The sequence below is a fragment of the Cherax quadricarinatus genome, chromosome 7 (assembly GCF_038502225.1).
Source record: "Cherax quadricarinatus isolate ZL_2023a chromosome 7, ASM3850222v1, whole genome shotgun sequence".
Taxonomy (NCBI): domain Eukaryota; kingdom Metazoa; phylum Arthropoda; class Malacostraca; order Decapoda; family Parastacidae; genus Cherax; species Cherax quadricarinatus.
The window spans coordinates 25017135-25040050 of NC_091298.1; the positions used below are offsets into that span (position 1 = coordinate 25017135).

The window sequence follows — 22916 nt, forward strand, 5'->3', positions numbered from 1 at the left end:
TCAAATACTAGGGAGCCACTGTAGTATACACTATACACTATGTATACTCAATGTTATCAGGGAGACTTTCTTTCCTCTGACATGAAAAGTTCAATTATTATTATTTTTTTCCACACGGGACAAAGGCCTATGATTCCCCTCTGGCAGTAAACTCTGCTACGCAGTTCCATTACTCTTCTACTAGTATTCTTCTCCATAACCATACATCTTAAGCATGTTGGCACTGGCCTGTAATTCAATGTCACCTGTCTGTCCATCATTTCAATGGGACTTCATCTCCTGTTATGCAGTCCTCTGGCAGCCGCCTTGTTTCAGTCGACTTGTTCAAGAACAGTGCTAGTGGTTCACACAGTTCCTCTGTTTCTTCTCGCAGAACACACGGAGAGATGTTTTCTGATCCCATTTCCGTCAAGGTATCCAGCTCACTCAGTATTTTCTTCACCTCTCCTCCTGTTGTTTGTATTGTGTCCAGCACTCTTCTGGTGCACTCTCTCTCTTTAACTCTCTGGCATTGTTCATTATTCCACTGAAAATACGTCCCTAAATCTTTCGTTGAGCTCGTCGCAGACTTCCTGGTCATTCACAGTTTTTCTTTCTGATGTATGTATGTATGTGTGTGTGTGTGTGTGTGTGTGTGTGTGTGTGTGTGTGTGTGTGTGTGTGTGTGTGTGTGTGTGTGTGTGTGAGTGTGTGTGTGTCTAAGTACTTTCGTAACAGTGAGACAGCAGATTATTAATACTGTATGCCTACATATTCATGCGGCAAACCTTTAGTACACATCAGATAAAAATATCTGACAATATAAAACGTTGATCAACCAGGCTTGCTTCTGAGCTAAATGAACTGCGTTACAGAGGTAAATAAAGACTGATAATGTATCGATTGGCGTGAGACTTTGACAGTCACCACATGAAAGAAAATCAGTCGGTTTCCATAAAAAAAATGACGAAAATATAAAAAAATGGACGAAAATTATGCACTTAAATTAAGTAGAGAGTTGGGGGTCAAAGTAAATTCTTTGAGAAAAGAAGTTAGTGGATGCCAACTTCATTTACTTATTCATATACGTATACATATGTCAGATCTGACGAAGTGGCCAGGCCCAAGAACAAGAGCACGATTCTATCAAATTCTCATATACGAAGAGATAAATACTTTCTTTGTAAATTGGAATATGCTCCATATTCTGAAATAGATATTAGATAACACGAATTAAAAACAACAGTGCCATTGAAAGTTATCAGCTGGATGATTAGTGGGTCGATACATGGTCTCGTCCAACGCGAGTGTGAAGTTTGTTGTCCGTGTTAGTGGAGCGCAGCTACGGTTCCTACATCAAGTGAGGCAAGGAATAACACACAGGACTTATCATTAATTCAGGTACACTACACTAACACTGGGATAAATTATTTATGGCTGTGGCTGCTCTTAGCAACATGCATAAAATACTGGAATGACTGGAAGCTTGTGTGAGACTTCTATGGTGACATGTCTCCTGGATATACATACTAGGTAAAGTGAATGGTAGTATTTTGAATGATAGAGACATTAGAAAGACAGAATGTATGATTAAAGAGCAACGTTTAAATAAACACCATAACACTGAAAAACTATTCAAACGTTTTTCCTGAAAATCGACAGTACATGGTATGTACGCATGTATAATTTATATATATATATATATATATATATATATATATATATATATATATATATATATATATATATATATATATATATATATATATATGTCGTGCCGAATAGGCAGAACTTGCGATCTTGGTTTAAATAGCAACGTTCATCTTGCCATATAGGACAAGTGAAAATTTGTGTATGCAATAATTTCGTCAAAATCACTCTGAACCTAACGAAAAAAATATATTTCACTGTGTTTGTTTAGTATTAAATTGCTGCAAACAAATCTAAAATATATTTAGTTGGGTTAGGCTAAAATAAATTGCTCTTGTTATAATAAGGTTAGGTAAGTTTTCTAAGATTCTTATGGTGCAAAATTAAAAATTTTTACATTAACATTAATGAAAAAAATATATCTTCAAACGCATAACAGAAAATTTTAGAAAGGACTTAATTTTAAATGAGTTCTTGCTAATTGACCAGTTTTACATATTCGGCACGACATTATATATATATAATATATATATATAATATAATATATATATATATAATATATATATATATAATATATATATATATAATATATATATATATATATATATATATATATATATATATATATATATATATATACATATATCGTGATGAATAGGTAAAACTTGCGATTTTAGCATAAATAGCAACGCTCTTCATCCTAATAATTTCGCAAAAAACATTCTGAACCTAACGAAAAAAATATATTTCATTGTGTTTCTTTAGTATTAAATTATTGTAAAAGTATCTAAAATTTATTTACTTGAATTAGGCTAAAATAAATTGCGCTTGTTACGCTTGTTATAATAAGGTTAGGTATGTTTTCTGAGATTCTTTTGGTGCAAAATTATAAATTTTTACATTAACATTAATGAAAAAATATATCTTTAAACGTATAAGATAAAATTTTAGAAAGGACTTAATTTTAAATGAGCTCTTGCTAATTGTCCAGTTTTACATATTCGGCACGACATACATATATATATATATATATATACATATATATATATATATATATATATATATATATATATATATATATATATATATATATATATATATATATATACATATATTGATTTTCGCCTCAGAGTGAGCGAAAATCACACATGACGCTCTAATCCACAGGACCACGCAATCCTACAAGAATCAAGCACCCAGCAGAGCTAGGTGTTTTACCTTGATCCGAGGACATACGGTGGTGTGGGTGCCTCTGAGCTAATTTTATTTTAATCCTGTTTGGTGTACTAGCCTCCACGAGCAGTATTTTATATTATTGTAACCACAAACGAGTGGTATTGAATAAATAACAACACCGCTCGTGGATTAGAATGAAATTAGCTCAGAGTTACGCACACCACCGTATGTCCTCGGACATACGGTTATTTGTGTATTGTTCCAGTCACTACCGTGACTGGAACAATACACAAATAACTCGCACATAGGGGAGAGAAGCTTATGTAGACGGTTTGATCCGACTTGTGCAGGTGATTTGTGTTTTATTTTACAAGTGAATAATGACGCTTAAAAAGGGGAATGCATGCATTTCATTAATTTTATTTCATAGATTAATATTCTTACTAGTCTGGATGATGAAAAGCTCTAGAATTTTTATATTCACAAAAAAATACATCAAACTCGTGTGAACCATAAATGGAGGGGTAAGAAGTGTGATGAGCGAGTTCTTACCTTCAATGTAAATTCAGAGTTAACACAAGAAGTTAGTTTCAGTTAATAGTCTACAATGCAGGTCAAACTCTCTAAGAGACAGATAAATAAAGTGAAGGCATCAGGCATTTTAACCGAAAATTAATTCTTTCTCTGCTGTGGTAAAAATAATTCAGTCAGTCAAAACGTAAATAAGTTCTGACTGGTATCATGGTGCGTCGCCGGTCGTTTCTACAGATGGCCGTGTGTTGGAAGTATGTTTTCAATAAGCAGTCAGGAGAGAGTACCCTTTCTCGCACCTGAGTGAGGCACTATGAATCAATTGTATCGGGTTGTGAGGAACTAAGACAACATGAAAGAGTGCTCTAAGACACTGTGAACCAATAATACAGCATTGTAAGGCACTGGCACCTAGTGATATAGTGTTCTGAGGCACTGTGGCCCAGTGATATGGTATTCTGAGGTGCTGTGACGCAGTGATACAGTATGCTGAGAGAGACTGTACACCAGTGATGCAATATTCTGAGGCACCGTAAACAAGTAATGCAGTGTTGGACTTTAGCCGCTCTCTAGTCTTCACTTTACCAATGCAAAAGATTGTTTACCTGTGATTCATGACAGAGCCTGCTATATTTAATATTTATAAAGTACGGCGACTGTTTTCATTGTGTAACTACTGTTTCAGTTGCCAAGTGCAGCGAGGATATCGGATAAAATGATAAAACTAAAAAACGACAAAGTTTTCAAGTGAAAATTTCAAATAACGCTCTAACTCACCAGTGTGTTGGTGATTGTTCAAGATTTGCTACATTCCAATAACCAATGTGTGTGTGTGTGTGTGTGTGTGTGTGTGTGTGTGTGTGTGTGTGTGTGTGTTGCTGTTCCTTGTGATCGTTCCTTCGATGTGAATGAGACGCAGCAACTCGAAGGACATAACATACATACCACATCTACCTAGTATCAGACGACAATTTTCAGATTTTAATTTTGCTTCCACTCCTTTGTTCACACCGGTCACAGCAGAAGCTTTTTTAGTGCCATGTGTAATGAATCTGCAATTCACGTCCATTATTTTCCAAGGATTCCTTTAGACTATCACATATTGCCTCGGCACTCCAGGTGTAAATAAACAATCATAAAGTAGGTTGGTAGACAGCAACCACCCAGGGAAGTACTACCGTCCTGCCAGATGACTGTGAAACAAAAACCTGTAACTGTTTTGCATGATGGTAGGATTGCTGGTTTCTTTTTCTGTCTCATAAACACGCTAAGATAACAGGGATATCTTGCTACTCCTACTTACACTTTGGTCACACTTCACAGACACGCACATGCATATATATATATACATACATCTAGGTTTTTCTCCTTTTTCTAAATAGCTCTTGTTCTTTTTTATTTCTTCTATTGTCCATGGGGAAGTGGAAAAGAATCTTTCCTCCGTAAGCCATGCGTGTCGTATGAGGCGACTAAAATGCCGGGAGCAATGGGCTAGTAACCCCTTCTCCTGTATACAATTACTAAAAAAGAGAAGAAGAAAAACTTTATAAAACTGGGTTGCTTAAATGTGCGTGGATGTAGTGCGGATGACAAGAAACAGATGATTGCTGATGTTATGAATGAAAAGAAGTTGGATGTCCTGGCCCTAAGCGAAACAAAGCTGAAGGGGGTAGGAGAGTTTCAGTGGGGGGAAATAAATGGGATTAAATCTGGAGTATCTGAGAGAGTTAGAGCAAAGGAAGGGGTAGCAGTAATGTTAAATGATCAGTTATGGAAGGAGAAAAGAGAATATGAATGTGTAAATTCAAGAATTATGTGGATTAAAGTAAAGGTTGGATGCGAGAAGTGGGTCATAATAAGCGTGTATGCACCTGGAGAAGAGAGGAATGCAGAGGAGAGAGAGAGATTTTGGGAGATGTTAAGTGAATGTATAGGAGCCTTTGAACCAAGTGAGAGAGTAATTGTGGTAGGGGACTTGAATGCTAAAGTAGGAGAAACTTTTAGAGAGGGTGTGGTAGGTAAGTTTGGGGTGCCAGGTGTAAATGATAATGGGAGCCCTTTGATTGAACTTTGTATAGAAAGGGGTTTAGTTATAGGTAATACATATTTTAAGAAAAAGAGGATAAATAAGTATACACGATATGATGTAGGGCGAAATGACAGTAGTTTGTTGGATTATGTATTGGTAGATAAAAGACTGTTGAGTAGACTTCAGGATGTACATGTTTATAGAGGGGCCACAGATATATCAGATCACTTTCTAGTTGTAGCTACACTGAGAGTAAAAGGTAGATGGGATACAAGGAGAATAGAAGCATCAGGGAAGAGAGAGGTGAAGGTTTATAAACTAAAAGAGGAGGCAGTTAGGGTAAGATATAAACAGCTATTGGAGGATAGATGGGCTAATGAGAGCATAGGCAATGGGGTCGAAGAGGTATGGGGTAGGTTTAAAAATGTAGTGTTAGAGTGTTCAGCAGAAGTTTGTGGTTACAGGAAAGTGGGTGCAGGAGGGAAGAGGAGCGATTGGTGGAATGATGATGTAAAGAGAGTAGTAAGGGAGAAAAAGTTAGCATATGAGAAGTTTTTACAAAGTAGAAGTGATGCAAGGAGGGAAGAGTATATGGAGAAAAAGAGAGAAGTTAAGAGAGTGGTGAAGCAATGTAAAAAGAGAGCAAATGAGAGAGTGGGTGAGATGTTATCAACAAATTTTGTTGAAAATAAGAAAAAGTTTTGGAGTGAGATTAACAAGTTAAGAAAGCCTAGAGAACAAATGGATTTGTCAGTTAAAAATAGGAGAGGAGAGTTATTAAATGGAGAGTTAGAGGTATTGGGAAGATGGAAGGAATATTTTGAGGAATTGTTAAATGTTGATGAAGATAGGGAAGCTGTGATTTCGTGTATAGGGCAAGGAGGAATAACATCTTGTAGGAGTGAGGAAGAGCCAGTTGTGAGTGTGGGGGAAGTTCGTGAGGCAGTAGGTAAAATGAAAGGGGGTAAGGCAGCCGGGATTGATGGGATAAAGATAGAAATGTTAAAAGCAGGTGGGGATATAGTTTTGGAGTGGTTGGTGCAATTATTTAATAAATGTATGGAAGAAGGTAAGGTACCTAGGGATTGGCAGAGAGCATGCATAGTTCCTTTGTATAAAGGCAAAGGGGATAAAAGAGAGTGCAAAAATTATAGGGGGATAAGTCTGTTGAGTGTACCTGGTAAAGTGTATGGTAGAGTTATAATTGAAAGAATTAAGAGTAAGACGGAGAATAGGATAGCAGATGAACAAGGAGGCTTTAGGAAAGGTAGGGGGTGTGTGGACCAGGTGTTTACAGTGAAACATATAAGTGAACAGTATTTAGATAAGGCTAAAGAGGTCTTTGTGGCATTTATGGATTTGGAAAAGGCGTATGACAGGGTGGATAGGGGGGCAATGTGGCAGATGTTGCAAGTGTATGGTGTAGGAGGTAGGTTACTGAAAGCAGTGAAGAGTTTTTACGAGGATAGTGAGGCTCAAGTTAGAGTATGTAGGAAAGAGGGAAATTTTTTCCCAGTAAAAGTAGGCCTTAGACAAGGATGTGTGATGTCACCGTGGTTGTTTAATATATTTATAGATGGGGTTGTAAGAGAAGTAAATGCGAGGGTCTTGGCAAGAGGCGTGGAGTTAAAAGATAAAGAATCACACACAAAGTGGGAGTTGTCACAGCTGCTCTTTGCTGATGACACTGTGCTCTTGGGAGATTCTGAAGAGAAGTTGCAGAGATTGGTGGATGAATTTGGTAGGGTGTGCAAAAGAAGAAAATTAAAGGTGAATACAGGAAAGAGTAAGGTTATGAGGATAACAAAAAGATTAGGTGATGAAAGATTGAATATCAGATTGGAGGGAGAGAGTATGGAGGAGGTGAACGTATTCAGATATTTGGGAGTGGACGTGTCAGCAGATGGGTCTATGAAAGACGAGGTGAATCATAGAATTGATGAGGGAAAAAGAGTGAGTGGTGCACTTAGGAGTCTGTGGAGACAAAGAACTTTGTCCTTGGAGGCAAAGAGGGGAATGTATGAGAGTATAGTTTTACCAACGCTCTTATATGGGTGTGAAGCGTGGGTGATGAATGTTGCAGCGAGGAGAAGGCTGGAGGCAGTGGAGATGTCATGTCTGAGGGCAATGTGTGGTGTGAATATAATGCAGAGAATTCGTAGTTTGGAAGTTAGGAGGAGGTGCGGGATTACCAAAACTGTTGTCCAGAGGGCTGAGGAAGGGTTGTTGAGGTGGTTCGGACATGTAGAGAGAATGGAGCGAAACAGAATGACTTCAAGAGTGTATCAGTCTGTAGTGGAAGGAAGGCGGGGTAGGGGTCGGCCTAGGAAGGGTTGGAGGGAGGGGGTAAAGGAGGTTTTGTGTGCGAGGGGCTTGGACTTCCAGCAGGCATGCGTGAGCGTGTTTGATAGGAGTGAATGGAGACAAATGGTTTTTAATACTTGACGTGCTGTTGGAGTGTGAGCAAAGTAACATTTATGAAGGGATTCAGGGAAACCGGCAGGCCGGACTTGAGTCCTGGAGATGGGAAGTACAGTGCCTGCACTCTGAAGGAGGGGTGTTAATGTTGCAGTTTAAAAACTGTTGTGTAAAGCACCCTTCTGGCAAGACAGTGATGGAGTGAATGATGGTGAAAGTTTTTCTTTTTCGGGCCACCCTGCCTTGGTGGGAATCGGCCGGTGTGATAATAAAAAAATAAAAATTGCTTCTTTCACTCATAATAATATCTAAAGGTTATACTCAGTAATTTACTTACAGAAATGTCATTACTTTCATCTATAATTCAATTAATTTTACTATTTCTAATGTCAACTTTAAAGTCATCACTAAAACAAGATGTAAACACTGTACATTACAAGCGGTCGATCTTTACTTTGACCTCCTGAGCTCATAATTATATCCTAAATTATCAGCAAAATGTGCTTTGCAGATGTCACTTAATGGCCAAACACTCATAAGAAATAATGATCATCTGAAAACAAAGACATACTTTCCTCTGTTTTTCTTACATCAGTTTGTCCTTCAGTTTCAAGCATTATTTGTCTGTGTGCTGAATGTTTTTTTGTTTTTTTTTTCAGCTTTCCTGTAGTTTACTATATTTTTTGTGTCTTTCGATGTCAGTTTGGCCGCCACTGAACATTTACAGTACTTGCGAAAAGATTTTTGTCATTTACTTTCATTTACCAATGAAAGTACTGGACAGTGTCCAAATAAATTACGAACAGAGTTGCTAACGCAGCTCTCATATGAGTGCATGTGCTTGGGAGCGATTGGATCTGTCTAGCATGGGCCAGTAGGCCTGCTGCAGTGTTTTTTGCTACTTTTCAGCCTGTTTATCGTAAATTGCCCGTTGGCACTATTTTAGCGTTTTTTGTGGAATATTGCGCCATTTTTTTAAGCATACTGATTCTGAAATCTAGCCAAATATATACGAAATTATCAAGCGTCTAAGAATGCAAAAATAATAAGGACAAAAATAAGAAAGGACATAGGCAAATACTGGTTTTCAAACAGAGTTGTCTATGTGTGGAACAATCTTCCGAGCAGAGTAATATAAGACCTTGGTTAGCGTTAATAAGAGACTTGACAAATATGAGAGAGAGGTGTTGTCCTTGATTAGTTACTGAAGTATTGAAGATATTTCTTGGGAAGCTTTGGAAAAAGGCTGGATAAGTCAGTGGGTGGGAATGGTTTGTGGAGAGAAAGAATTGCCTAATTTGCGCCAGCAGGCCTGCAGCAGTGTTCCTCCATTCTTAAGTAAAACTTCTATCTTACATTGTGTTTGTCGCCCTATCAGTATCATCTTCACTATTAACCCCACTATCATTCTATATTAACCCCACTATCATTCTCTATTAACCCCGCTATCATTCACTATTAACCCCAGTATCATTCTCACTATTACACTATGACAAGGAAATATGATGTCATTTACAAATGGTATGCCAGATTATAGAAGCGGGACTATTCAGGGATAAGAGATTTTCTAGGTGGAATACAGTGAGACAAGGAACTGACCGAACAGACAACCAATGAGATGATGGGGAGAGCCTTGTCAGAAATTCCATAAAGGCACTTTAAGGTAAAAATAGAAAAGTGCCTAAAGGCACTTTCTGATTGTACCTAACCGGAGGTAAGAGAAGTCACGATACATAGAGAGCCTTTGGTTTAATCATAGCTGCAAAGAGGCCAAAAGAGAGTGCTAAAGAGCATGCGAAAAGTATAGAACAGTGATGACTGCAGAGAATGGGAAGGGAAGCAGAATTGTGAGGACTCGGGGACTCACAGAAGGTGACAGAGAAGTTTTCGAGGAACTGAGCAAAAATGTAAGGAGGTATTCACTAATGAAACAGAGATGGTGCCAGAATGCATGGTTAAAAGGGTTCATCAGTTTATAGTGGATAAGATTCCTGTGTCTAGAGAAGAAGTAATGAACCTACTAAAAATGTAAAACACATAGTAACGGCATAGCAACATGGATACTGAAAGGAGAAGGACTGTGTGAAGCTTTAGCAATGATCTACAATATGTTCCTAGAAAAGGGAAACATACAGGACAACCGTGATCCCTATATGCAAGCACTGGGACAGACAAAAGGCACTGAATTATAGGCCAGTATCATTGATATATACACTGTCCAAAGTATTGGAAAAGTTACTCAGGAAAAGAGTGGTTGGACATCTAGAGAGGTAGGATTTTTTCTTATTTTACAGAAAGCTAGCACGGACTTTCGGAAGGTAAGTCTTGCCTAATTAACCAAATCGAGATTTACATCGGAAATCAATCAATCAAGAAAGGAAAGAATGGGTTGACTGTATATTCTTGGACTGTAGGAAAGCATTTGACCCAGTACCCCACAAGAGACTGATTCACAAATTTGAACATGGTTGGATACAAGATAAAGTCGTACACTGGATCAAGAAATGATAAAGAATAGAAGACAGTAGGTGATAAGAGCAGATGGATTAGGATGGGAAAGTGTAACAAGTTGGATTCCCCAAGAGTCAGTTCTAGGACCTTAATTATTCTTACCATAAGTAAATAACCTTTCAGAAAGGACTAGCTCATATGTCTCATTGACCGCTGATGTTAATAGAGTAAATGGAGTAAAAGTGTAAGTAGCGTGAATATTCACCTAACTGTACTCGTATACTTTTGGTTACAAGAGTCAAGTCTCAGCTCCAGGCTCCGCTTCTTTGCTGGCTTCTACTGGGGTCATTCTCTACTAGCTGCGTGATCCTTGTCGTACCTATTCTTAAAAGTATTTATAGATTCTGCCTTTACTTCTTCCCTCTGTAGGTCATTCCACTTTCTGACCACTCGAAAGCTAAATAAGTATTTCGCAACATCCCTGTAACTCGTCCGTGCTTTTAACGTCTACCTGTGCAATCGTGCACCTAAGACCCGCCTCTCAGACTCTTCCTGTCCACCCTGTCAATTTCTCAGTATTTTGTCTGTCGAAATCATGTCACCTCTGGTCCTTCGATCCCCTAATGTTCTTAGGTTTAGCGCATCTAGCCTTTCCTCATAGGCCATTTCCCTCAGTTTAGGTACTGGTCACGTTACAAACCTTTGCACTTTTTCCAGCTTTGCATCTTTGAGATGCGGGTTCTATGGTTGCGCTGCATACTCCACAGTGGGCATGACATATTCCGTGAATAGAGTCGTGAATGGCTCCTTGGTGAAGTTCTTAAAAATTACTCTTAAAATTGTAAATTTTACTTTCCTGCAGCGATTTTTCGGTTGTGTGCCTCAGGCGAAATGAATGGGACAGTTCACCACTTGGTTCTTCTCTTTCAAGAAGGTTTACATCTGGCTGAGCCAGGACGCTGTTTCCGGTTGTCTTTGCCTTTCTCCTATTGCATTTGCTATCGTTAAATTCTAATAGCCACTTGTCAGACCAGTCTTGCAGCTCGTCCATTCTCACTATTCTCTGGTCTGTTCTTGTTTGTATTATCTTCATTAGTTTCACTCTATATGTGAACAGGAATACCTCTGACTTGATTTCTTCTGCCATGTCATTACTTGCACAAGAAACAGTACTGGTCCAAGAACCGACCCTTATAAAATCCCATTCGTCATATTCTCCCATTCTAACACCACCTACCTGACAACTCGCTGCTTCCTTCCCGTTAGGTATTAACCGATCCATTGTAGTGTTTGTCATGTAATACCTGATATTCTTCTCCATAACCTTACATATGCATGTTGGTGTCACTGGCCTATAGTTTAACGCCACTCGCCTGTCCACCTTTTCAATGGAACTTCATCTGCTGTTTTCCAGACCTCTGGCTGCTGGCCAGTTTCAGTCGACTTGTTCAAAATCGGTTCTAGTGGTTCAAACAGTTCATTTGCTTCCTCTCGCAGAACCCATGAAGAGATGTTATCTCATCCCGGTGCCTTCGAGGTATTTAGCTCTCTCAGTATTTTCTTCACCTTTCTTCGCCGCCACTTTAAGTCTGATGAGGTATTCTATCAAAAGCCTTATTAAAATCCAAATAAATAATATCGAATCCTTTATCGTGGTCAACAGCCTGAAAAGCTTTACTGAAGAAAGTTAGAAAATTAAGCAGGAAAAGCCTTTCGTGAATCCTTGTGAAGTATCATTAATCATATTATGCTTATCAAGATGGTTTCTAATAATATCAGCTGTAATTAACTTCAGTAATTTGCCTACAGTTGAGTTCAGGCTTATTGGGCGGTAATTTGATGGTAACGACTTATACCCTCTTTAAAAATAGGAATTACATTGGTCTTCTTCCAGATATCAAATATATTAATGGTTCACAGATTCCATTTTCCACTCCTTTAGAATCCTTGAAAAAAATTCATCAGGGTCCGGGGATTTTTTTTTGCTTCAGTTAGTTTATCTGTTTGATAACCATATCACTAGTGACTGTGATATTATATAATTTATTTTCTTCAGGGTCACTGTAAAAATTAATGACTGGAATATTGTTGGTGTCTTCCTGTGTGAAAACTGAGAGGAAATATTTATTAAAAATAGAGCACATCTCATTCTTGTCAGTAAGATGCCCAGAGTTATTTTTAAGAGGACCTACCTTTCTTTAACTTTTGCTCTATATAACTTGAAAAAAAAATTCAGGTTAGTTTTCGAGTCCCTAGCAATTTTAAATTCATTGTCCCATTTAGCTTTTATTATCCCCTTTATAATCTCCTTAATATGAATATATTGATTCATAAGATGACCCTGACCTCCTTTGATGCATCTATAAATTCCTTTCTTCATGTTCACATATAAGTGTTCCTTAAGCCCATTGTAATATGCTAAGCAAAAATCTAGGACCGTTACTGAATTATCCCTACTATCATACTTCCATTCGCTTGCGCCAAGTTCCTCTGTAAAATCTAAATCATTAATAAGGGTTTCCTTGTTTGCCAGAACCAAGTCAAGCAGGTTATTTCCCCTTGCAAGTGGCCTGCGAGGTCACCGGACCTAACTGTTTGTGACTTTTCTTTGGGGGTACGTGAAGAGCACAGTTTACGTACCACCACTACCTGCAACCCTGGAGGAGCTGAAAATTTCGATCACTGAAGCAGTTCGCATGATAACTCCAAATATGCTGCAGAGCGTCTGGACCGAACTAGACTATCCCGTCGATGTTTGCCGAGCAACCAGAGGGACGCACATTGAGTGCCTTGAATGCTATCCTATACCACATGAAACTGAATGAAATCCTGCATCTGAAGCTACTAACTGTGAAAGATTATTCCAATACAGTTGCATGTTATAACTGTTTGAAATCAGGGAGTGTTTTTGTGCACACCCTGTATCATATTTTTTCCGAATATTAGTAGTTTAGTGTTAGCTTTTACAAAATACACTATATGGCATCTTTCTCAAGCTTCGACATAGGTCGGGACACTGGCCGCTCTTAGTTACCCTTCTGATGATTAAATTAGTTGTATGCTACTAATCCGCGTGACTCCTGATGTTTCACATCCATGGATTTTTATATATAATATTTTTTTCTAAAAAGTAAGTTATTCTTGTTCTAGTATCATTCTTTCAGTTATTTATGAATGCCATGATTTTTGCATACATTATTGACCAATCGTGGTTTTACAAAGAACCAACACTTATTTGCAATAGCCTTTACCATTTATGTTCTTATTTTTGTTTTACCCCAAAAATTGTTAAAAAAATTTATTTTAAAATATAAGATACTGATATTTCGGTCATATCAACTTGGTTAATTGTTTCTTAGCCTTTTATTATTCATGTAAAGTTAACTAGAGCATTTTAAATCTTACGATATTGCAAACTCTCTCCTATAGTGATGACATATTAAAAAAGGGAAAAATTATTTTTTTCTCTTTATTTTTAGGCAAACTTCATAGAACTTCCTGTATAGACATGTGAATAGCTTCTTTATTTACAGGAAAAATTTAATGAAATCAGAGAAATATTTACAAAAAAATCATCAAATCTGCCTCCCCCTTAAAGGAAAAGTCCCCTAGAATAACTACAGTTATGGCAAATACGTCATTGTTACCAGCACTTGCAACTAATCTCAACTCGTCCCTCATGTTCTAGTGCTACGACTGTTTGTATAATATATACTTAGAAACCCTCTTTTCTTTTTTCCAGTCCTGCTCATTTCTGTTCCTACACTATCCTTGTTACTGTCCTTGTCATCTAGTGCCACTGGCTTTCCAATATTCACCAATAATTCTGCCTATAAATGGTTTCTCTAAAGCTCACAATATCACTACACTGAGAATTCATCCTGTTCGTAGCTCAATCGCTAGCGCACTCAGCTCACACACTGAGGTCCGGGGTTCGAATCCCCGGTATGGCTGGAAAATATTAGGGCGTGTTTCCATAAGACACCTGCTGTCCCTGTTGAGCCATCAGTATAAAATGGGTACCTGGGTGTTAGTCGACTGGTGTGGGTCGCATCCTGGAACAAAACTGACCTAATTTGCCCGAAAGGCTCTGCATAACAAGCCGCTTTCTATATAGTAGTATGTCAATGATGTCAGCTAGGTCTGTATACCTTGTACTATTTCTTTTGTACCACATTTCGTTGCTTTCCAACAAAAACTCATGCCACTATTTCTAGTTTAAAGCCTTAACAGTTCCCTTCACTGCATTAGCCAGTGCCCCCCCCCCACCCCAGACCTAGATAAGTGAACCCCCATCCCTGGCATACATGTCATTTCTGCAATAGAAGAGGTCCCAGTTATCCAAAAATGTTACTGCATTTTCCTTTCAGTGTTTGTCAAGCCAGGAGTTAACACCAGTTGCCCTGGACAACCATTCACTTCCAACTCTCCTCCTTGGCAAAATGTCACATATCACAGGGTGCCCTCCCTTCTTCCTAATAATCTCTATTGCTGATCTGTACCTGCTAATCAGGTTCTCACCCCTATGCTTGACAGTGTTGTTGCCTCCAGCACTGAGACTGATAATAGAATTGCTCCCATTGCCTCTCGTAATGCTGTCCAAACGGCTAATAATATCCTCCATCCCAACCCCAGGAACACACCCTGTGCCTCCTCTTCCTATCTGTAAGACAAAAATCCCTATCCATAAACTTGACTTTCCCCAACCAAATCATTGTTCTTACCTTTTCTGGCGGTATTAGTTGTGACCTCGACAGTCTTTGTTGGGATGATCTTTGTTAGGGTCTACGTACCTGGAGGGTATGCCGTGGATCAACACCCCAGCGTGGTGTTTAGGGGTGTCTAGGGTTTTCAACCCACACTTGTCTGCCAACACTGAAAAGGAATTGTTGATCACCACAACAGTCTCCTGGACCTTCCTTAGCATTTAGCTTTGTTGCTTCTATTCCAACCAGTATCCAGTCGTTGATCTGATCATTAACACAGCTGCCCTCGACGACATTGTTCTGGGGATAATCCTTGCACATTCCTTTCAATCGTTGAACCTCTTTTCTAGCTTCCATTAACCCTTCTTTGAGCTGAATATATAGTTGCTTATAGTCGAGGGAAGCCATCATCACAATCTCAGTCAGCTAAGAACGCAGAGCACACTAGACACGTCTTCACGGGAGCATTGTCCACGTGACCAGTGAGCAAGGTCCAGCTCACCAACGGACTAAGAGCTGATCACTAATTATCCAGAATGCTAACATTTGCAGTGATTGCGAATCTAGTCAAGTCCAATATATTTTTATTTTTATCGAATAAGTCTTATATTCGATAAAGACACAAATGCAACATAATGCGACACCGTTCCTCCTACACAGTGGGCTTTATGAAGCCTTTGCCCCAACACAAACAGTATTATCTCATACCACTTTAAACAGATTGGAGGTAACATTTATCTCACTAGTCAGTTGTGTAACCTTCAGAAAATTTAACTTCGATAATAGTAACATTTAAAATCGCTAGTGCTTCAAGAAATTTCCCTAAAATACAGTTATTTAGAAGACGGAATATCTACTGAAAAAAAAAAAATGAATTGGAGACATCAAGGTTACTGGCAGAAGAACATCCATACGGTACCAAGTGGGTACCGGTTCACAATGCATACCGATATGAATTATTATTTCCAAGAGGAAGCAGTTTAGGTGATATATCGTCTAATTCTTTAAGTCACACCCTGGGTGCAGTTAGTTGTAAATATAATTTTGGTGATATTTTCAGGGAGTTAACCGTTTCCTCCATCGCGGCCTTTGGAAAAAAAAAATCCTGTCATGATTGTTTACTGCAGGCGCATATGAACATAAAGTAAGAATTTTATGAGGTATGGCATGTTGTATTTTAGTGCTATTTTATTTAAGGTTACGAAATATCATTGCCTAGTTTTCTTTGTATCTATGATGTTAAGAATTGTTCAATAATAAGGAGCAAAAATATGATAGTAATAAACACTGCAAATATTTGCCAAAAACTGGACTACGTTTATGGAGGATAGATATGTTCACTTAACTCACGAAATCGTAATGACACGATTGCAAACAAACCATACCCCGGCCGGGATTGAACCCGTGCAATCGTGTCATTACGATTTCGTGAGTCATGTTGACGGCAGTGAAGGGACTTGAGCTAGAGTTCGTCACGGCCACGCTAGCTGGAGATTCGTTTGTAAAAACCTGCATTTGTGGTCACAGTGGTGCCTGTGTTAACCTTCCTATGGTGTAGAAATATACCTAGTTGGACGAATCTTATTGTGGCTAGCTGGTCTAGTGGCTAACGCGACGGGCTGGAGTTTTGAGACTCTCTGACCGCGGGTTCAATCCCGGCCGGGGTATGGTTTGATATGTTCACTTAGTTTTTAATTACTTTTTTTAATAATAGGATCACTCAAGAGCAGCAACACACGGATGATGGAGTTCAAGAGGGGTTCTGTGCTTTCCACCGTCGAAGAGGTTGACAGTACATTATCCACCCCTATACCGGAGAGGCAGCTCGGGAAGACTAATGATGCCTACACACCATTATCGATCCAAGGAATGGTTGTTGCCGGTCCCGTTCCAATCCGAGTATCTGATGACGTTAGACACCCAGGTTCCTCATCGATGACAGAGCAAGGAAATAATGAGTCTGTTTCTGATGGAAGTGAGTGATAGTCAATTTTAATGTTTTGTTTGTATAACAAGTCCACACGAGCTTTTTATATGCTGTCATAAAGATATACATCCCTCGAAACTCTCAGTGTTTTGTTTTAAATATAACCTGGAGTAAGGGATGGTACCGCATGGTATTGTTTGTTTCATATCTTCTCGTCGGTCTTCTAAAAAGCATTCTTTGACTAATGTAAGCATTTGTTACACAGGCAGCGGGGAATGGGGAGTGCGCCACACACTGACGCTGCTATCATGCTTAGCTACGGCTATACAATATTCCATGAGGGTTAACTTGTCCATCGCCATCGTTGACATGGTTATTGGGGACAGCAACTCCACTTATGACAACTACGACGACACCTGCCCTCTTCCAGATGCAGGGGATAACCACACTGCCTTGGTATGCGTAGACCTTTGTTACATGCCGCTCCTTCAAAATGTTGTGATAAATAGAGTACATGCTAAACTAAGTTGGTGAAGAGAGAGAAGTATTTGTGTTTTCGCTTCTGTACCTCGTTAGTTATTGAGAGATATTAAGACGATAAAAAATCTCAGGTGTAACTGAAGGGCATTAGTGAAACAAAAAATTAGAGCAGATGGCAAAAAATTATGATTTATACATGACTGACTCGGGGGATCTCCGAAGATCATAAGTCTTTGCCTTTATCCAAAGCAATTTGGAAAGGAAATTGGTTGGACACCTATAATACTTCTGAGAGAATGATTTCCTCTGTTTTTTATGTTCAGTCAAATTTTGTACTAGAAATATTAACTAATGTAGACAACACGTTTCTTGAAATCAACAAATACGACAAAAGTAATTGTTAAGACAATTTATTGGAATAGTTTGACAATAAAACCATAAGTCAAGTTACGAAACTAAGAGTTGAAATTATGTTTAGGGGAAACACTCGTATCTAAGTTATCCTGGGAAGAATAAAAAAAATAATTAGGAGCTTCATGTTAGTATTGACGCATCAATAATAATCGTGGCTTATACTTAGTGAAGTCAGTTGCGCCCTTGAGAAGGTACTGGTAAATTTATTTATGCTTATGCGTCTGACTATTAAAAAAAATTGCCAAAAACATCATATCAAAATAAGTTTTCATCACAAGAATTTAAAATCCCGAGAAAAGAATCCGAACTAATTTTCACTTATAATCAGGCAGGCAACTTCGAGTGGGACGAACAGACACAAGGTCTGGTATTGGGGGCATTCTACTGGGGCTACGCCACCACCCAGATTGTGGGAGGGTGGGTATCCCAGCGTGTGGGAGGCCGTCTGGTGATGGGACTCAGCGTGCTTGTCTCCTCTTTCATCACTCTACTGCATCCACTCTGCGCTTATGCGTCTGATAAGCTCTTCATCTTCATCAGGTTCCTGGAAGGCGTCGCTCAGGTACGTTACACATGAGGTAATGTGTGTGTGTGTATGTATTCATCTATTTGTACTCGCCTATTTGTAGATGCAGGGGTCGATTCACAGCTCCTGGCCCTGCCTCTTTGCTGGTCGCTATTAGGTCCACTCTCTGCCTGCTCCATGAGCTTTTCGTATCTCTTCTTAAAGCTAGGTATGGCTCCTTTTTCTATTGCATCACTCTCCAGATTGTTCCACTTCCTGATAAGTCTATGACTGAAGAAATATTTTCTAACATCCTTGTGATTCACATGAGTTTTCAACTTCCAGTTGTGACCCCTTGTTCCTGTGTCCCATCTCTGAAACATTCTGGTCCTGTCCACCTTCTTAATTTCTCTCAGTATTTTATATGTCGTTATCATGTCTTCCCTACCCCGCCTGTCCTTCAGTGTTAACAGGTTGATTTTCTTTAACCTCTCCTCGTAGGACATACCACTTAGCTCCGGGATTAGTCTTGTTCCAAACCTTTGGACTTTCTCTAATTTCCTGACTTCCTTGACCAAGTGTGGGTTTCATACTTTAACACATGTTAAAGCTCGAGGGTTCGAGTCTCGGCCAGTGTAGTTGTTATCTGCTTAAAATCATATGTTCGTGGATGCATTAATATATAAGCTGCTTGTTTAACTGGTATTCCAAACGAGAGGAAGATGAAATTAGTCAGATTGCCACAGCCAGGTATGTATCCGCAAGAAATGTTTCGCCACACAGTAGCTTCATCAGTCCAATACAAAGTAGAAATGGGTAAGGAGAGGAGGAGATTGAGGTAATCAGTCCCTCAGGCTGGAATCAATGTGTTCAGTCCATCACTCTTGTAGAAAGTACAGCATAGGGCCTGAGAGGTGGCTTATATACTGCAGTCAGGTGAGTCGAAGGAGGAGGATGTGGGATCACAGTGGGACCTTCCACTAGTGTAAGTAGGTCGTCGTCCAAAGGGTGGACAAGCGTTGAAGAAGTCTTTGTACCAAGATCCCATGATGCTGCAGTGTCTGACAGAGCGAAACGTTGCCGCAATAAAAATGTCACATTAGTTGCACTTGCGTCCTTTTACTTTACATTTCTACTTTGTATTGGACTGATGAAGCTACTGTGTGGCGAAACGTTTCTTCAATAAAAATTCCCATATGTTGCATGTCTCAATTTTCCATAAAAACTTTTCACCACTTTCAATAACCTACCTCCTATTCCATACACTTGCAACAACTGCCACATTGCCCCCCTATCTACCCTATCACACACCTTTTGCAAATCCATAAATGCCACAAAAACCTATTTACCCTTATCTAAATACTGTTCAAATATATGTTTCACAGCAAACTCTTAGTCTACACACCCCCTACCTTTCCTAAAGCCTCCTTGTTCATCTGTTATCCTTCTTTCCGTCTTACTCTTAATTCTTTCAATAATAACTGTACAATACACTTTTACCAGATATGTTCGACAGACTTATTTTAACATTTCTATCTTTACCCCATCAATCCAAGCTGTTTTACTCCTTTTCGTTCTACCCACTGCTCCACACACTTCCCCCACACTCACAACTGGTTCTTCCTCACTCCTATAAAATGTTATTCCTCCTTGACCTATACACGAATTCACAGTTCCCTATCTTCATCAACATTTAACAGTTCCTCAAAATATTCCCTCCCTATTTTTATTTAACTAATCCATTCTTTCTCTAGGCTTTCTCAACTTATTAATCTCACTCCAAAACTTTTTCTTATTTTCAACAAAATTTGTTGATGACATCTCACCCACTCTTTCATTTGCTCTCTTTTTACATTACTTCACCACTGTCTTAACCTCTCTTTTTCTTTCCATATACCCCCCCCCCTCCTTGCATCACTAATACTTTGTAAAAACCTTTCATATGCTAACTTTTTCTCTCTTACTACTCTCTTTACATCATCATTCCACCAATTGCTCTTCTTCCCTCCCACACCCACTTTTCTGTAACCACAAACTTCTACTGAACACTCTAACAATGTGTTCTTAAACTTACCCCGTACATCTTCTAACCCATTGCCTATACTCTGACTAGCCCATCTGTCCTCCAACAGTTGTTTATATCTTACCCTAACTGCCTCCTTTAGTTTATAAACCTTCACTTCTCTCTTACTTGCTGCTTCCATTTTCCGTGTATCCCATCTACCTTTTAGTGTAGCTACAACTAAAAAGTGATCTGATATATCTGTGACCCCTCTGTAAACATGTGCATCCTGAAGTGTACCCAAAAGTATTTTATCTACCAATACGAAGTTCAACAAACTACTGTCATTTCGCCCTACATCATATCTTGTATACTTATCTATCCTCTTTTTCTTAAAATGTGTTACCTATAACCAAACCCATTATCATTTACACCTGGCACCCCAAACTTACATACCACACCCTCTCTAAACGCTTCTCCTACTTTAGCATTTAGGTCCTCTACCACAATTACTCTCTCACTTGGCTCAAAAGTTCCTACATACTCGCTTAACATCTCCCAAAATCTCTTTCTCTCTATCTCTACACTCCTTTCTACTCCAGGTGCATACACACTTATTATGACCCATTTTTCACGTCTGACTTTTATTTTAATCCACATAATCCTTGAATTTATACATTTATATTCCCTCTTCTCTCTCTCTCCATAACTGATCCGTCAACATTATTATTATCCCTTCCTTAACTCTCTCTCAGATACTCCTGATTTCATCTCATTTATTTCACCCCACTGAAACTCGCCTACCCCCTTCGACTTCCTTTCGCTTAGGGCCAGGACATCCAACTTCTTCTCATTCATAATATTAGCAATCATTTCATATCATCCGCACTACATCCACGCCCATTCAAACAGCCCAATTTTATAAAGTTTTTCTTTTCCTTGTTTTTCGTAGTTTATACAGGAGAAGGGGTTACTAGCCAATTTCTCTAGGCATTTAGTCGCCTCCTGAGACACGCATAGCTTACGGAGGAAGAATTCTGTTCCACTTCCCCATGGAGATAAGCAGAACTAAACAAGAACATGAGCTAGAAAGAAAGTAGAAGAAAGCCCAGAGGGGTTAGTATATATATGCTGGTACATGTATATGTAGTGTGACCTAAGTGTAGGTAGAAGTAACAAGACATAACTGCCTGCAGTCTTGCATGTTTTTGAGACAGAAAAAGACTATATATATATATATATATATATATATATATATATATATATATATATATATATATATATATATATAATATATATATATATATATATATATATATATATATATATATATATATATATATATATATATATATATATATATATATATATAATGTGAGTGTGTGTATGCAAGGAGTTCGCAAGAGCAGGCGAAATATACACAAACACTGATCTCTGGCCGAAGGAGATTCGAATCTGCGTACCTTGTTCCAAGGTTTGTAGGTTCGAGTCTCCTTCGGCCAGAGATCAGTGTTTATATATATATATATATATATATATATATATATATATATATATATATATATATATATATATCTATATATATATATATATATATATATATATATATATATATATATTGCTGGTGTCTTTTTTATTGTGTGTGTGTCGAGCTAAATAGGTAAAACTTGCGATTTTGGCCGAATAAGGCAAGCGAAAATTTGTGTATGCAGTAATTTCGCAAAAATCTTTCTGAACCTAGCGAGAAAATATATTTCATTGTGTTTATCATATTATTGCAAACTTATCAAAAATATATTTAGTTGGATTAGGCTAAATTAAATTGCGCTTGTTAAAATAATGTTAGGTAAGTTTTCTAAGGTTCTTTTGGCACAAAATTATTATTTTTTACATTAACATATATGAAAAAACATATATCTTTAAATGTATAAGAGAAGTTTTTTGAAAGGACTTAATTTTAAATGAGTTCTTGCTAACTGACCAGTTTTACCTATTCAGCACGACACACACACACACACACACACACACACACACATATATATATATATAGTCTCATTTCACAGTCGGATTCGAACCTGCGCACCCAGAAGCCTGGTGTTGCCGGATACTGGATACACCGTCTAGCTTCGCCTAAGCGCCTATTCTTATCTGGAGTCCTGTTGTGTGTCAAAGGAACAGTGTACTTTCATGCAGAGTGCGCAGGTTCAAATCTTACTGTGTACTAAGAGGTAATATTTGTAAATAATTTCTTCCGTTTACGAATTGTTAAGCATTTCAAAATCTCTCTCGAAGTTCGCTGCTTAAAGCATCACATCTCCCCTCCCTCAGTTCCAGCTCTCGGTAAATTTTGATAACTCCTTAATATTCTCGCTGCTCTCTCCTTAATGATTAAATGATATTTCTTTTAACTCATATACCGAGTCTTTCAATCTGATCTACTGCAGCTAATTTAGTATGCCATTGTGCATAATGCAGCCCAGAATATCTAGAATAGATTAGCTCACATCAATTCCAAGGAATTGCACGTGGAGTTCTGTTAGTCCTTGGAGGACATAATGGATCGAGTGATGAGGCTTGAGAATTAACAACTTGTTATTTACACTGCAAACTAAACTGTTTGCCATCTTAATGAGGCTAACGTTAGCTTA

General features: G+C 38.4%; 1 protein-coding gene across 1 annotated transcript in view; it reads left to right on the forward strand.

The window, feature by feature from the left end:
* Nucleotides 1-1270: 1270 nt before the first annotated feature.
* Nucleotides 1271-22916, forward strand: part of LOC128700458 (sialin) — a 73385-nt gene continuing 51739 nt past the window's right edge. The window contains exons 1-4 of the mRNA XM_070082368.1: nucleotides 1271-1380; nucleotides 16655-16915; nucleotides 17133-17323; nucleotides 18090-18323. Coding sequence (XP_069938469.1) covers nucleotides 16681-16915; nucleotides 17133-17323; nucleotides 18090-18323 — 660 coding nt within the window. The 5' untranslated portion in view covers nucleotides 1271-1380; nucleotides 16655-16680. The remainder of the gene's footprint in view (nucleotides 1381-16654; nucleotides 16916-17132; nucleotides 17324-18089; nucleotides 18324-22916) is intronic.